The 17,261-nt window shown below is 44.5% G+C and overlaps 2 protein-coding genes across 2 annotated transcripts in view; one reads left to right on the top strand and one right to left on the bottom strand.

Moving 5' to 3' along the window:
• PCMT1 (protein-L-isoaspartate (D-aspartate) O-methyltransferase) overlaps positions 1–5,239 on the bottom strand; it is a 33,838-nt gene extending 28,599 nt beyond the window's left edge. Inside the window, 2 exon segments of the mRNA XM_068677067.1 lie at positions 4,876–5,080; positions 5,083–5,239. Coding sequence (XP_068533168.1) covers positions 4,876–5,080; positions 5,083–5,154 — 277 coding nt within the window. The 5' untranslated portion in view covers positions 5,155–5,239.
• A 3,303-nt stretch (positions 5,240–8,542) lies between these two features.
• NUP43 (nucleoporin 43) lies at positions 8,543–17,194 on the top strand. The gene is made up of 8 exons (XM_068677065.1): positions 8,543–8,706; positions 8,801–8,911; positions 9,128–9,205; positions 10,091–10,268; positions 12,047–12,182; positions 12,997–13,148; positions 14,744–14,866; positions 16,108–17,194. Exons 1-8 carry the CDS (start codon positions 8,548–8,550, stop codon positions 16,320–16,322), a joined length of 1,152 nt encoding a protein of 383 aa, XP_068533166.1. The 5' UTR covers positions 8,543–8,547; the 3' UTR covers positions 16,323–17,194.
• Positions 17,195–17,261: the final 67 nt, after the last annotated feature.

Raw genomic sequence — 17,261 nt, 5'->3', positions numbered from 1 at the left:
AGGGATGAAAACTGTCATCAATTTCTTGTGAAGGAACAGCAAAATGCACTTCTGACTGCAGCCTCTTGCTCCACGGCAACTGCATTACAAAGGAAGACCACCAAGCTGAAGCACCTAAAAACCATGAGAAAGACATGTCCCAAAAATGTCCCAAGCTAGAGACAAAACTATATATTGATATAACATTTACAGACTTATAAAGCACTAAGGTACAAAATGACACGGAGCTGTCATACTAGCAGAACTGAGGGAGAACTTCTGAAGTCCTATTTGTACACTTCTCTCTTCTAGTTTTTGACAGTTCAAGCATTAAAATCTATGTTGTGTTCAAGTCCAACCTTGCAGTATTCAGGCTCTGAAGCCTCGAAACGTACGTCAACCAGAGCAGGAAAGATGTCACTGAAAAAACAACACTGGTCTCAGCCTCTGAAAAAGTTTACTCTGCTTTTGCCAAACTTTGGTAATTCAAATCAAAGGCATAAGATGAACCTCAAGAAAAAAAATCACCTGAAGTGTTATTGTAACAAACATGACTTTGAGGTATTATATTCACAGAAACAATCAGTCAGAAGAACAGCAGCACTACACAGTTTCTTCCCAAGCTTACTAATAGCCCTCAGTGAGTTCTCTGTACTACATTAACAGTAGCATTGAAAGAAAAGCTTGGAGTTATATTGAAATCAAAACATACCAGATTCCCCCTTTTAACATGCCCACAAGCAACAGTAATCACCTGCAGAGGACAGACTTGCAAGACTTATTTCCATTCTACTATGGGTTATTAGGCAGCTTCAGACTACCAGAAAAATAGTATTATGCCATTAAACCCAAACCAGAGGCAAAAACATACCTTCAGTCAAGCAAAAGAACTAAATATTTTTAATTTAAAGTGACTAATTCTAAAACGTTATGATATAAAAAAGTAGCCAGAAACATAGCTTTCTTTTTTCCTTGTATGACTGAGCATTCAGACTTTGAATTTTGGGGTTGTTGTGGGAAAGAATGAGGCATGTTTATAACTTTATATCAACACTTTGTCTAACATTTAGGGGATGCCAACAGAGAACCAGTTAGGGACACAGTCCTAGTTCACACAAATAGAACACAATGAATGTTCTGTCAGTTATTTTTCCTTTCTGTTACCATTTCTTACTTTTTTTTTTTTTTTTTTTTTTAACTTGAAGGCCTCCTTCTTAGAGCCACAGATTTCCCACCAGAACCATTAACAAATCTGAATTGACTTTTTTCATCTTTAAAGTAACATACCAATGGATGCACTGATTTTTAATACAAAATATTTTCTGACTGTTTCACTATCATGCCCGGAGTTACAATGCTTAGTCACTCAAGCCTCAACACTGCACGCATGTTGCGAGGAAGCCTGTTCACTGAACGCGTGCAATAGGCAGCATAATTGCCCGTACCGTGTAGGTGTTAAATGTGGGTTAAGTGTTTTTTATTGGTTTCATCAATTGCTATTTCCCTTCTCCGTGTTCATCCCAGTTACATTACTCTTCCACGACCTAAATTAGTCTGTTGTGGAAGAGCTTTGGCTGAACCAAGAGGAATGACACAGCAGGAAAGCACAACCTTCCGAAGAACCATGGTCAGCTCTTGCAGAACCAAGCTCAGGCTCAGCAAGGCCACACACAACACCTTCACATTCATGGCAGCTCACCCCCCTCCACAAAGGAGGCTTGTTCTGGGCAAGCAGAAAAATGTCTGCAGCAAAGGTGTGGATTCTCTGTTGATAAGCCTTCGCCAGGATGAAGCTTGCTTTGAAAGATACGACTTCTAATTATTTAACATATAAGAAAACTCTCAGAAATATCTTTCTCATGTCTAAGAATAGACTTTTCAAAGCCCAACAATATTTGAATAAACGCTGCTTTGAAACATCATTCATGCTGAAAAATTAGGAATCTGTGCCTGAAGTGAGCCATCACACACTACGGAATCTGCAGTACCTCATGAATTGCAATTGCTAACTTTTGTGATCCAAGGCTATTAGATGAGGAAGAGAACGGAGCGTAGCAGCAAACAGGCACAAAGGCAATTAACAACACCATGCAGCACCTCGGTCACATCCAAGTTAATTCACCTGCACGTTCAAACCTGAACATTCGGATTCAACAGTACATTTAGCTGGTTGTAACACCAGTGGCACAACACGATCAGAGAAGCAAGGAAACAGATTGTCATATTGCAGCACCCCGTGTTCACTGGAGGACAGAAAGAAAGGTGTGATGAAGGAACCTAATTAGCTCTGATGGACTGAGAGCTGGACGGGAACCAAGTTTTCAGTTCTGCAGGTGGAGAAGACAAGCTGATTTCTAAGACAGTGGTGTGTAGAGCAACAGGACTTGGCAAGAGCCCAGATATGAGGAACAGAAGGAGATTAAAAGGACCCAACAGGGAGAGAAGGGTGGCTATCTGAAGATAAATGGGGGGGGGAGAAGATAAAGATTTAGGATCCAAAAACCCCCAGCCAAGCAATGTAACAGCAAGTAAGTCACCTGTTACCGAGTCTTTTCCTATTTTCTCAGCATTCACATATGCTAGGCTCACAACAGAAAGGAACTCCAGCCACAGCCATGTATTTAAACACAGCCAACTATTTCTGCATTCAGTACGATCTGTAACTCTCCAGCAATCTTCATTTAGATGCTTCCTAGAAGTGCTGTTTCTTAAACGATTTTTGTTTCAATCTTTTTAGGGGTAAAGTCTGATCAATTTTGAAGACAGGTACTCAGCTATTTCCAGCTGGGAAAAAGCAAAGGCTTAAATAATTATCCCATAAAGGTGAAAAACATTTTTTAACAATAACGCTCATGTTTGAAGCATCAAAACATTAGGATTTTTTTTCCACGAGGAGTAGTTTGCAAACCACTTGAAAACAAAGCAGCTGAACACCTTGAGAAAACAGCATACACAGGGACAGCGCTCTGGTTGTGCAGAGCACGATTTAAGCAAGCTCTTTCTGCATGTTGTACAAATTGTACATCTATGCCTCAAATTAATGGTGCAAGGACACATAATAAACAGCTAAAAATCAAAACAAATAAAACCAAAAGCCACACAAGATTCCTCAGTCACTTGTCTCCAAGTATGCACTGAAAAGCATGCAGAGTTCCAGGGCCTTCTTCATTAGCTTACCCCTTTTAAGACACGAAAACAAAGACGAGGCTTGTAAAAGCAGTCGTCTAAATCTGCATGCAATATACACAGGCACTTAGCACTGCTCTCACACACCCCTTGTCACCATCAGAGAACAAGCCAGCGCTATAGTTAAGGCAACAGTGAAAGGAGGGTATGTTAATGTAACTTCATCAAACTAGAGCTCTATTGCCACAAAACAGAGACGTGAGGAGCTGTCAATAGCACCCTGTAATAAAGCACAGTCTATATGGCCGTTCTAAAGGAGAAGAATGCATAGCCTCCGGGAGCCTTCCATTGATGCCTTTGTACAGAGGCAGAACCAGTTTAAGAAGCTCCCATTCTCCCCAGCCCACTTACACCCACAGCCAGGGTCACTGCCTCTCCAGACCTACCAGCACAGCAGCTTACGAATGCCGAGGGGCTTAAACCTCTGCTTTCCGCCAAGGGGAGTGATAAGAAAGGGACCTGGTCTCACAACGCAGCCTCCCCCCTCACAAGCGTTTCTATGAGCACACTAAAGAGAAAACGGGGCATAAAAGCAGGAGCGAGCACAACTCAGCCAGACTCTGCTGCAGAGGAAAACATGCTATGCCACTACAATGGGAGACACTGCCTTTATTTTAATTTATGCAAATTACATACTCAGTTACTAAGCTACACACACACACACGAGATACCTCACGCTCGGAGAACATCAAACTAGCCCCATCAGACTTGCATTATTTCTAGTATAAAGATGCTAGAGATGCTATGCTGCTTAGCTGTTTTTAGAAGAGAAAGTTAAACACGCTGAGGGCTCTGCTATTGAAATGGAATCCTCCAGAACATCTCAGTCCTTCTGTAGCCCATGATTTTTTTAAGTTTGTTGAAAGCACGTCTAACAGAATTACATGCCACATGAAACAGCACTTTTTCCTAAACTCTTTCCAGCTTCAGCAACAAGTTATCCCCTTACCTGGAGAACTCCTATCTGACATTTCTGGTCTTCACCCCGCAACTGCTGAGCCCTGGCAAAGCCCTGCCCCGTCACTGCAGTCCCACTCACGCCAACAAAACAGCGGGCAGCAACACAACCTTGCTGCAAGATCAACAGCACTCGTGCCTCTGCAACGCTTTATTCCCAGCCCAATTTGATATCGCTCAAAATATGTGGGGGATGCAGAACAAGAGAGGGAAAAGTTACAGAGTACGGTTTTCTGAAATGCTGACTGAATTACCATCAGTTAGCATTTTTGAGATTATAATGTTAGAATTTCAGCTTATTTCTCTGTTCCTTTAGGAATTGTTGTTGTGTTCTGACTATAGCGGGTCTTAACTTTTTTTATTTTTATTATTATTATTATTATTTGCAAAGCCCTCAACAGCCTCCACGCGTTGAAAGACACCGTCACAGCTTCCTGCAGCCACCAAATGCGTTTCGCCTTCAGGTCCCCTGTAACCACCCTGCCACCACCGCCTGCTGGGATGGGCGGGGGAGCCGGCCCCGCTGCCCCCCTGCCGGGGAACCCGCTCTTGAGGGGCGTGAGGAGCGGGGCAGGGACGGGACAAGGGGGGAGCAGCGGCCCCTCACGCCCCCCGGGGCCGTTCTGCTCCCCGGCGGCCTCCCCGGGGCTGGGCACAGCGAGCCGCCTCCTCCTCCTCCTCCTCCTCCCGCCTCCCCCCCCCCCCGACCGTTAGGGGCCGTTAGGGGCCGTTGGGGGCCGCCCGCCGACTCACTGCGGAGGTTGTGGATGAGCTCGGCGTGGCTGGCGCCGCCCGACTTCCAGGCCATGGCGAGGCACACCCTGCGCAGCAGGTAGAGGGCCGCCTTCAGCGCCGCGACTGCGCACAGCAGCTTGCCCAGGAAGGACACAACCTCCAGCGCCGACACAGGCGCCGCCTCCTCGCCTCCGCCTCCTCGCCTCCCCCTCCTCCTCCTCCGCCTCCTCCCGCCACAGCCGCCGCGCGCCCGCCGGGGGGAGGGGCCACGCGCCCGCCGCCCCGCGCGGCCGCCATGGGGAAGCGCGCATGCGCCGCCGGGGCCGCTGCGGGGGTGTGCGGGGAGCGGAGGGAGGGAGGGGGGGGGGGACGCGCTCCGGGACGCGGCCGCCGGTCGCTCCCGGCGGTAACCCGCGCGCCCGTGCGCCGCAGCCAATCCGGGGCGCGGAGCCGCGCCGCGCTCTGCACGGGGAGCGCCGATTGGTGGCGGGGAGAGCGGGAGGGGCAGCCCTACGTGTCGGCGGCTGCCATTGGTCGGGTGGGGAGGGCGGGCGGCGCGGGGGCTGAGGGGGGGGCTGCTGACGGGGCAGAGCCGCGCGCGTTAAACCGCCGGAACGGCTCGGGGGGGGCGGCACCCCCAGCCGCGAGGTTAATAAACTAACGGCGTCACCCACAGCCATAATTCAGTTCAGCCAGTTAATTCAGGCAAAGGAGATGAGGAGAACGTGGGGATTTGCTTTTCTGGCTAGCACGCCGTGTATGGCAAAGCTGGCAGTCGCCCATTGTGCACACCGGGTCTCCAGACCCTTCCCATCTGGTTCCTTCAAACACAGAGACGGCTCTGCTGCTTCGTTCTGTATTCAGCATCTGTCTTCTCTCCAGGCAGCTCTCGGGAGCTGCCCTACAGGCTGTCCCCGAATATAAAGGGTCTCCTTGTTATACCCAGTGGGCCAAGAGAGGAGGAGAGAAGCCCTGGAGTTAGAAGAATTCCCAAAGGGCAGCGAGTACAGAGAACAAACAGACATTGTAAAAAAATACACACACAAAAATACTTCATTGTTTTAAATGCAAAAGACATTTTCTGTTGTGAGACATATGCAAACTGCATTGCTCTCACACAGAGGCTGTTGGCAAGAAATTAGCTGGCCCATGCTTAAAAGCATTCCAGGGATATTTACCCCCTCGGGAGACCAGAAATACAAGAGAAACCATTTACACACAGTCTGCCTGTTCCTACCGATTTAGGCTTAAGCTTGTCACAGAGCGCAGAGAAAGAGACCACCTTTATCTCCTAGGAGCACGCAGGCCTGCCTGGAACCTCAAGGTACCAACTGGCCACTTGCTGGAGGTGTTCTTGGCGTGACTCTTCAGGGAGCAGCAGAACAAAGCAATATCTGGGGTGCCTTGGGTGGTTACCAGGCATCTGCGAAGGAAACCGAGTTAGGCTCTGCAGGTTTCCAGGAATTTTAAGACAGGCCAATTTGCCTCAAATGTCCCTGAGAAACAAGAATGCACCAGTGGCAGCAGGATGCACCCCTTTGGGCAGTAAACATGAGGGTCATTAGCTCTTTCTGCTCTCTAACTCCAGGCCATGAGCCTGGTTTTTAAACTTCCTAAGTGCATGCCCATGAAGATAAGCCTGTAAAAAAAAATAAAAACCTATGCTAGAATAAAAGCAAGCCTTTTTAAAAATAAATAAATAAATGTGTGTTTTCTGGCCATCAGCACTCCTGTGAAACATCTCCATCTGCTCTGCTGCTCAGTGTTCCTTCATCCTCTTCCCCCTCGCTTGTCCAAGCCAACCCAAGCACCTCAGGCCCCAGATGCCCACAGTCAGTCACAGGCTCCTTGGTCTTCCAGAGGGGCAGCCACCTCCCCAGCTCCTCCAGGGAGCTGCTGCAGGGACGGCCCTGCCAGGGAAGAGGCAGGGGAGTGCCAGCAGCCAGAGGAGTCCATCATGTGAGTGCTCTGAAATGGAGATCCCACTAATTTTAAGCACACAGCCCATCTTGGATCTCTCTCCTTTTCCACACATTCACCCACATCTCCGTCCCTTATACATTTATATATAAACCCCTCTGTGCTACTATTTCTGTTTCGTCCCTTCCCTCCCACCTCATGAACCTGTTAGAATTTTGAAATCCTTTGAATTTAAAAAGCATATAAAAAGTTGGTCATCACTGTCTGATCCCATCTGCTTCTGCATATACATACCAGAAGCAGAAGCTTCCTTATGAAATGTTCCTGCTGAACATTTCCGCAGCTCTGTCCCACACCACACACTAATTGGCTCCTACACCTACACTTGCTCCTCTCCCTGCCTCCGTTCTGTTTTTAACTTAATCACTCGCCTTCATCTCACGTCTCTTCCTGTAGTCTCAAGCCAGCCTTGGCGTGTGCCTTCATTTTGTATTTCCATTTCCGAAGTTTACATCTAGGGCTATTTTGTGCTTTGCAGCCCCTGGTCAGGGCAAGCAAAGGCTGGGGATGTGCTCAGGGCCCTGGTGCTCTGCTCGCACATCTGCTCTGCAGTGCCCTGCATCATCAGCTGCGCTTGTTCAGGAGACTGAGCTGGGCACAGCTCCAGGAGCCATGACCAGCAGTAAAGACAGCGTCTCCAAATAACTCTCCTAAAATATTGCTGCATGATAATTGGAGGAAAGCAGATTGTCGGCAAGTAGAAGTCAGCATTGGCTTCCCCCTGCCCTTGCACACCCGCTGGCCGGGGGGTGCCTGCCTTCCCAGGCTCTGGCACCTCTGGCAGAGGGAGGCACACCTTTGGTTCTCATCGCCCTCGCTCGCACCCCTGACGTTAGCCACAGCTGAGGACAACCCATACAACCCCCTTTTTGTCTCCACTAGTGTGTTTGGACCTGATGCCCAGAGCCAGCTTTGTCCAGTCTTAAAGTCCTAATTGGCAACCTCAGAAATACTCGATGAGGCATTTTTTTCTCATGGTCTTGTGCTCAGCTTTGTACTGTGTTCAACTTTGGGCCCCTCACCACAGGAAGGACATTGAGGCCCTGGAGTGTGTCCAGAGCAGGGCTACAAAGCTGGTGAGGGGTTTGGAGCACAAGTCCTGTGAGGAGCGGCTGAGGGAGCTGGGGGTGTTTGGTCTGGGGAAGAGGAGGCTCAGGGCAGACCTCATTGCTCTCTGCAACTGCCTGAAGGGAAGGTGTGGGGAGCTGGGGGTCGGCCTCTGCGCACAGGTAACCAGTGACAGGACCAGAGGGAATGGCCTCATTCTGCACCAGGGGAGGTTCAGGTTGGCAATGAGGAGCCATTTCTGCTCAGAAAGAGCAGTCAGGCACTGGGACGGGTTGCCCAGGGAGCTGGTGGCGTCACCGTCCCTGGGGGTGCTCAGGGAGAGGCTGGACGTGGTGCTTGGGGACATGGTCAGTGGTGACACTGGTGGTAGGGGGTGGTTGGGCCAGGTGAGCTTGGAGGGCTTGTCCAGCCTTAGCGATTCCGTGATCCATTTTATTTAAATGCGCCATCACAGTGAAAACGTGCAATAACACACATAACGATCAGACGCAGAGGACATAAGAGACGTAACGGTTTAATCCTCAACCCCTCACAGCCCCGCGGCCGCCATCTTGGGCTCGGCGCGGCGGGCACCCCCTCAGCGCCCTCCCCGCCATGCCCGCCCCGTCCCCGCCCTCCCGCCCTTCACCGGCCCGGCAGCCAATGGGGGGCGGCGCGGCGGGAGCGCGCGGCGGGGCGGCCATGGAGGAGGTGAGCGCCCGCTTCGTGGCGCAGAAGATCAGCAAGGCCCGATGGCGGCCCCTGCCCGCCGCCGCGCTGCAGCCGCCCGACATCTTCGCCACCGGCTCCTGGGACAACGAGGTGAGCGGCCGCGGGGGTCCCGGGGGGGGTCCCGAGGGGGTCGCTCCTCGGGGCGGGCCTGCGGGAGCGTTGATGCGGTGCGTTCCCCGTGCAGGACAACCGGCTGGCGCTGTGGGCCGTGGGGGAGCTCGGCAGCGGCGAGTACCTGGGAGAGCCTCAGCTGCTCTGCGACATCGGGCACGATGGGGACGTGATGGACATGCAGGTAACGCGGCTCCCCTTTCTCTCCTGACACTTTATCAGTAATTATTGTAACACTAATATTCCCCCCCAAAACCCCAACTAATCCTTATGAAAAAGGGCAAAGCTGGCCAGTACCAGTCTTTGCTTTTTACCAATAAGTTAAGATGCAAGGATAATCGCTTTGATTTTAGAGTATTGACATCAACTCATCAGGTGTTCATTATCTCTCTTTATAAAGTTTTTGGACCAGGAGAGAATTGTTGTTGGCTCTTCAACAGGAAGCGTAACCGTGTTCCGTCACCATCAGAATAACCAGGTGGGTACCTCGCACCAGCTCAAAGCTGCCGCTCTGCATAACACAGGGCCACTTTGATCTTGCTCTAAGATTTCTCAAATCTGCCACAGCAAGAAACATCTGGCAACAAAAATTATTTTTTTTTAAGTCTGTCAGAAAAAAAAAGCTTTAGTCTTATACATACAAGGAAAGAAGAATGTTTCACACTCATACCACATTAATTAGGTTCCAGTGCCAGACAGACCGGGTTATATGCTAACATATCTGTAGCTACATAGTCAGTTCACTGAAAGCATACTTGAAAAGATTAGACTGTTAACTACAGATATATTTGAGTAGTTCCAGGCAATGGGAATGAATGAATTTGTGTTTTTGCATTATTTTAAAACTATTTGACTCTATAATGTCTAAAACTTAGTCACAGAATCACAGTCTTTTGTTTTGATTATAAGTCACTGAGAATAAATTATTTATTCACAGTGACACAACAAAGACTAATATTTGTTAGTAGTTTGGCACACTACCTAAAAGAAACTAAATTCCTTGCAATCAGAATGTAAATCTGACCTAAAGGCCTCAGCTCTTTTCCTTGGCCTAGGGAGAGATTGGAGGGATAAGTCTGGTGAGGGACATTTTGCATTCATAAATAGATCCTGTTAATTCTGAATTCCAGCTCTTGTTAAAAATGTGGTTCAGAGAAGACAATCATTGTCTTATTGAAGAGTTATGCACTCAAGAGTTGAGGGAAATTCAGATTTCTGATTCTTACTTACGTTGAAGACTGTCATTCCTGTGAGGTGGTATGGCTTTCCTGGAGCTTCTTTCTGGTTTTGTGAGTATTCTGAAAGCTTTGCCCTATCAGGATCATCACTTAACAGCAGAATTTTGTGTCTGGTTGCTATTTAGACTTTATCGGTCAACCAGCGGTGGGAAAAAGCCCATTACCATGTGGATCAAGACACATCTTGTGGTGGAGCAGCGTGTACTGGAGTCATCTGCAACAACCCAGAAATTGTCACTGTTGGGGAAGATGGTAGAATAAATCTCTTCAGAGCTGACCAAAAGGATGCAGTAAGGACTATAGGTATGCCAAGTAAATACTCAGGTTGTTTTGGTTTGGAACAGCTTGGCTGATTCTATATAGAATCTGTAGTTTATAGAATATAAACTATTCTATATATAATAGAATAGTTTAGTTGGAAGGGATCTTCAAAGATCATCTAGTCCAACTGCAAAATATTTATTTTAGCCAAAGCACTGGTGTGTTTTCAATGCTCTTCTAGTCACAAATCCAAAACATGTGTAGCTCATCAAATGATAACAATAAAAAGGAAGGCAGTTGAGAATTTAAATATCCCAAGGTGAATATACTTCCTCCAGTTCATTCCTGTATTCCCGTAAACTTCATATATTTGAAGTGTATTTCAGATAAATGTCTATATTCATTCAGTTTTCAGATATTTGTGAGTCAATTATTAAACTGATGGAGATATTTTAAGCTTAACATTCACTCCCTGTAGGCTTCTGTTCCATCAGAATTGCTAAATACTCTAATAGAATGCATGAAATATGGTTAAATTTCAAGAACCAAATCATTCATAACTGAGTATATAAAATGCATACATAACTGTTAAGTTACATAACTGAGTAAACATCTATGGTCATTTCAAATCATTACTTGTAGTAAGATTAACCTCCCTGTACAAGAACATCTACTTCTGTGTGTCTAAAGGAACCCCAAGAGCCAGAAATCACAATTTGTGCCCTGTTCTTGTATCAGATAACATGGCTTGGAGTGATCATCTCCCACTTAGTGAAAAGGGTTCGTATTTCCTGGAGTAAGAAATGATGCGATAGAGTGACAGATGTTTTTTGGAAGGTGTCAGAACTGAATCCCAATTCTTCTGTCATGCTAGTCTCATGGAATAGTACATAGTGACTGTTAGAAATCAGACAAAGCAAAAATGATTTAAAGCATGCTAGCGCAGTGCTTGATAATGTAACTTTCTCCCTGAAACCTCAGTTTGACACATCATCTGTGTTTCCTCTAAAGCGAGATCTTGCCTCAGATTGAGCAGATGAAGGAATTTACACAGTGGTAAGCCAATTAAGGAATGAAGTGTCTGGGATTTCTAGAGAGGGATACTTGGGTGTGTATGGCTGTGTGCACGCACACACAAGGTAAATCCTATTAATTGCATACAGTCCTTTACTGAAGCTCCCTGAGTATTCCTGTAAGAAATCTTTTTCTTTTTTTTTTTAAAGTATAGGAAGAAATGTAGTGGGGAACAAGGCAGAATTTTAGCACTAACCCACAAAACACAGTAACTCCTTCCCCTTTGAAGGGGAAAAATAATTAGTTTAAAAGGGTTATTTTATTTTTACATTATAATTTATAAGTAAACTTATTTATATTTATAAACGCTTTTATTTATGGCAGAGAGTGTTCTGATACAAGTTTAATAGAGTAGAATGTTTTGCTGACTCACAGGAAAGAGACGTTCACAAAAAAAATACTGATTTTTCTCCTGGCAATTGTTCAGATAGATATAAGTCGTTAGTTTTCTTGGTGCTCACTTGATAGCACTACGTAAAAATGTTCACTTTTGTAGCGCTAGCTCTGGAGCCAACTAAACATAGCTTCTTACAAATTTGTCTCAGTAATGTTTGTTAGAGGAAGCAAGGGCTCCTTTTTCAGGGGGTATCCTTGCAACACTTAAAATTTTATGTGACACTGGATCATCTCTGCCCCTGAAGAGGTGGTCTGCTTTTAGAAGTTATTTTGTTGCAGTTAAATGGAGATGAGCATTCAGTAGGTTTACCTGAATTTCTAGTTCAATGCTTTCTCGATCTCTCTTGCAGACAATGCAGACAGCAGTACGCTCCATGCAGTGACTTTCCTTGGCACAACTGAGATCTTGACAGTAAATTCAATCGGACAGTTGAAAATATGGGACTTCAGACAGCAAAGAAATGAGCCATCTCAGATATTTTCTTTGTAAGATCCTAATTTTTGACATAGTTACTAAGAAGCATATGCTACTTTATATCTGATTTAAGTCTTTCCTGGTCCCACGCTGTTCCTGACAATGGGATGATAAATGACTTTTTTTTTTTTTTCCAAAGGTTTTTAACCACTTTGGTATCTTAAATACCAAAAGCAGACTCTGCCTAATGACTGAATTACTCTTGAGACTGAGCCTTCGTCTTTCCCTGATTAAAAATACCTTTTTTCCCCACAGGCCTAGTATAAAGTTCTTGGCATTTGAAATGTTTTTTTGTGTGATAACGTTGTGCCTTATAAGGCATTGTGTGAAAACAAACTTAGAGCTAGATTCAAATCCTGTTCTTTGTCTGTGGAATAATTCCCACTGCTGTTAATAGAGACTGCAGGTTAGGTACCTGCTTTTGTTAGTAGTCAGTCTTCCTTTTTAACTATTACTATGTGTTGTAACTGTAATTATAACATGAATTTCAGAGTAATCCTCTTTTTGTAGGTATCCCTAAAGTACACAAGGCTTTGTGTTGTAAAGCTGCCAGATACACTGCAGGTGCCTGTACACTGCAGGGCACAGAACCTGCTGCTGGTCCAGCTGTAGCTGCGTGTTACTGCTGTGCCGATAAATTCCAGTAGGTGTCATGTGGCTTCAGCCTCTTGTGACTAGCTGCTGCAGGAACTGAAGCTGCAGCCGATACAATTAATGTGTTGGTCAACACTGCTAGGGATTAAGGAGGAGAAAATGTAAATTGAATGAAGAATTAACGTGTGTGTGTGTGTGTGTGTATATATATTTTCTTCTTCTCCCTTGCAGGACAGGTGAAAGAGTTCCGCTGCACTGCGTGGACAGGCACCCCAATCAGCAGCACATTGTGGCCACAGGGGGCCAGGATGGGATGCTGAGCATATGGGACATCCGGCAGGGTACTATGCCAGTGTCCCTGCTAAATGCTCATGAAGCAGAGAGTGAGTATCTGGATTGGAGCAGGGAGAAGAAAGCATTTTTAGAAAAGCTGCTTGAAATCCTGGATAAAAACTTGGATGCATTGTAGCTACAATAGACAATCACATGTGCTATTTAACGTGTCTTTATCTAGCTCAGGTTGGTCCTTTTCTGTACGTGAGACTGTTCTCACCTAAAAGCCAACTCTATTTATATTAAAAGTAGAACTCATTATGAGTTCTATATTAGTCATTAGAGACACATAATCAGAAAGTCTATTTCCATAAAGTATATATTAATAGTTTCTGCTCGTAGAAACTGATGCTGTGGTGTGCAGTTGTAGCAAAGTGGGAATGCAGTTTCTAGCAGTCTTGAAAATGTGAAGGAGGAGGACACAATAGTACAGAGCTAACTTCTGTTAATTTATGTGACTAAGATACCAATTCATTTTGAGCCGAACATTTCTTGACTCAATGCCACAATTATATTTAAGGAGTTAAAAAAAAAATGAGGTAAGCTTTACCCACAAATATTTTTCACAGTTGTGGTATTTAGACACAAAATAATAACACGTGTGCTGGGAAGGAATGCATGTTGTGTGCGAATTTTAACTTAATAGTAGGGAAGATGGCATGAGAAAGTGTTTGGAATGCCTCAATTCAGATAAGATTGTAACCTCTAAGAACATTCTCAGTATTGAAAATGCAACAAAATAGGCTGTTCTCCCCCCTGTCCTCTCAGGGGAGGGAATACTGCAGTAGATAACTAAGGCTGGGGCTTGGGGCCTTTCTCCCCACCTGCCCCACTTAAGAATGGAAAGTTTTGGTGGGGACCTGAGCTCTTGTAAGTGCATGTCCATATACTAACCAGATTGCACTGAGCTATGTGCTTGGTATTTCTTGTAGTTTTGTTTCTCTTCAGGCCCTGAGGACCTACTGAAGGGCAATCTAGCCTTCACTAGTCCAAATAGTAAAGAGAAAGATGTTAACTTCTCAGAAATCAGTAGTACTCTTCCGTTTCATCAAAGCTCTTTTTCGTTCTCTGAAACTGATTGGTCTTTCTCCCCACCCGTCTCCCAAGCAAAACTGTAGGAGGTGCTGACTGGGTGATTCCATTCTGCACATGGCCAGGCTATACACATAAGTGGTAGCAGCGTTATTTTACTGCTATGTGCACTCCTTTTGATTTGTGCATGAATTGTAGTTATAGATTATGTACCCTCCACCTCTTTGGCAACACCAAGACCACACTGCCAACACTGACTGCGCTGCCATTGAGACGCATAGTGTTTTTGCAGTCTGGATAGATATGTGAAATATTTACATGTGTATCTCAAATACCTGGAGATGGCAGTGGCTTTGTTATCCATACCACTATCCACACGGAAAGAAGCCATCCTAGTTTATGGTTGCAAAATTATCTTTCTATTGTCATAAATCACACTTAAGTTATTTTAAGACAGAAGTGAGCTCTTCGAGTTTTATACACGTTATCTGGATTTATGAAATGGAAGAACCAAACTGCTTTTAATATCATTGCAATGTCAAAATCTTCAGGAGCATGTTTCACACTGTTTAAGTATATTTTCTTCTTTGTTTGTTTATTTCGATACTTACAGTGTGGGAAGTTCACTTCCATCCCTCCAACCCAGATCACTTATTTACATGTTCTGAAGATGGATCTCTTTGGCATTGGGATACTTCCACAGACATATCTGAAAAACCATCGTTTCTTCATCAAGGTAAGGATAATTAAAATTCATTTGCATTGAATTTGTCAGTTGGCAACATAATTAAAGCCCATGTGCTCACGTGATCAAATTACGAGTACAGTCATAACACAGAACGTTTAAAGCTGATTTATTTTCTTAGAAAGAAAGCACTGATAGGCCCTTCAGGAAACCTACTTACAAGGCAAACAGTTGTGTGTGGGTTTTTGTGTTTTAATCTGTCCTTCCTGTACTTTGGTGTGTGAAATCTGGTACTTCAGAGATAGAGTTCAATTAAAAATCATTTGCATATAGAAGAGACACGAAGGCAGCCTAAATGACCGTACTACCTGAGTCTCTGAGGGAGATGGACAAAATTTTGTAATAAAATAAGTAATAATTATAAATGTATTCCTTATGCATTTTTTATGGTTATAATTGGAAGACTGTCAATGAAACTGGATCCCTTTGTAACATGCAGGATTTTAATTAAAAATATGATAATGGTTTAATATAAACATTTCACATGATAGTCATAAAGACTACTTAATTGCTTGCAATTTCAGGTTGTAAACGGGAAACTTTCAGATGTCATCTGCTGCCTTTGATTTCAAAGTTGCCATTCAAAATCCAGTTCTGTGTAGGGAAATAATAGGATAACTGATGATCAAGTTGTACTCTACATGTTTTGGGGTATATTAAATATAAATTCTTAATACATCTTTAACCATGTGTTAATTTTATGCCGAATGCCAAAACTGCAAGACTTCAGTTTGAATTAAAAATTTCATGTGGAAAAAATTCCAAGTCAAATCCAGCTATATTGTTTGGGGCAGAATAAGTAGGCAGAAGATACAGTAAGGGTAAAAGTGTTGTTAAAGCCAAGCTGATGCCCCAAATGTAGAAAGACACTGTGTACGCAGACTTTTTTTTTTAATTTTAGATCTTTCCTTGCTTTAGTCTCTGGCTAGAAAAGCGTGTAGGTAATTAGTTTCTTCAGCAAGATGAGGTCTTAGCTGTACTGACCTTTTAGTGTTGACTGAGGACAGAACTGGTAGCAGGCTACTGTAATAGCTTCAAGAACTTTTTTTAAGCTATTTTTCCTCAGTTTTCCACAGAGACAACTTCTGTTAACTAATCAGAAAACTGACTTGTCAGTTTAAAGTGGCATTCTGATTAAGTCTGTCCCACAATTACTATGTTTCTCTAAATTCTGATGATACTAAATGGAAACTTATTTCCCCATTTTCCTTCTTCTCTTCCCTTTCTTTTAGGAGGAAGAAGTACTACCTACCTTTCCCACAATACCATTAACCAGTCTGTTGTGTGTGCCTGGCTAAACAATGATCCTACCAAAGACCGCATGGAAATCACCAACTTGGTTCCAAATCAGACTTTGTCTGTGAATAGTTTAGATGTTCTGGGACCGTGTCTGGTGTATGGTACCGATGCAGAGGCTATTTACGTGAACAGACAACTTTTTTCATGAGACTCCTCCAGGAGTCCTTTGAAGTGCTGATGACCTTGAGCTACTGGGCAACGTTGGTTTCATTTAAGTTAACTGTGCTCAGTCTGTTATCAGCACGTGGGGTAGAGGCCTGTAGCTTGGCCCTGGTATTGGAGCAGGAATGTGACTTATCCCAGATTCTGAAAGCTCTCGCTTGGTACCGGTGCTCCAGCATGGGTAACTAGGCAAGTTTACATGTATGCTAGCTCTCATTTCTTCCCTAATGCCTGTCTGATTTTGGTAAGCAGACAGGTAGTCAGTAGGGCAAGATCTACGCTGTAAAGTTATTTCTGGAATACGCACAAGGCGAAGAAAAGATAACCTTTTTTTTTAATGTAAATACTTTTTTCCAAGTGTTAATTCAAGGCCAAACTATGGAGTTCTTTGGCATTCTTTTTATGTCACATGAAAGAGATTGGGGGTTTTTACTATGCGGTTTTGCTATATATTTTGGGAAGATAACTTTTTATCCAAGCGCATGAGAACTGGAGGGGTAAACCATTAAAGATGTGAAATATGAAAGGCCCTAGAGGAATTTTAACATTTTAGTAGCATTGTTTTGGGTTATTTACAGCTTTGTCACAGATGTCGCATGTTAAATGTTGACCACGATAAGATACCAGGTACGTAACAGGCAGAAGACTGTTTTTGTAGTTAAGTGGTCATAAATGAGAGACGTGCTGGCTGTTTTCAGGTATGAGATCGACAAAGACTGTGTCTCAGATTTCAGAAGCCTCAATCAAAACTTCACATCTAGCCTCGATGCAATCTTTGAAAGGTTGATTTTACGATTAAAGCTGTGCCTTTTTGTTGCAGGGGACCCTTTCTCTTTTTAATAAACATTTTGCACAAGAGCAGTGGTCTGGCTTATTAGTTTCCATGGGTGTAACTGCAGTTAGCTGTGCAGGAAGGCAACAACTG

This window comes from Anas acuta, chromosome 3, assembly GCF_963932015.1.
Source record: "Anas acuta chromosome 3, bAnaAcu1.1, whole genome shotgun sequence".
Lineage (NCBI taxonomy): Eukaryota > Metazoa > Chordata > Aves > Anseriformes > Anatidae > Anas > Anas acuta.
This window is presented reverse-complemented; position numbering and strand designations above follow the sequence as displayed.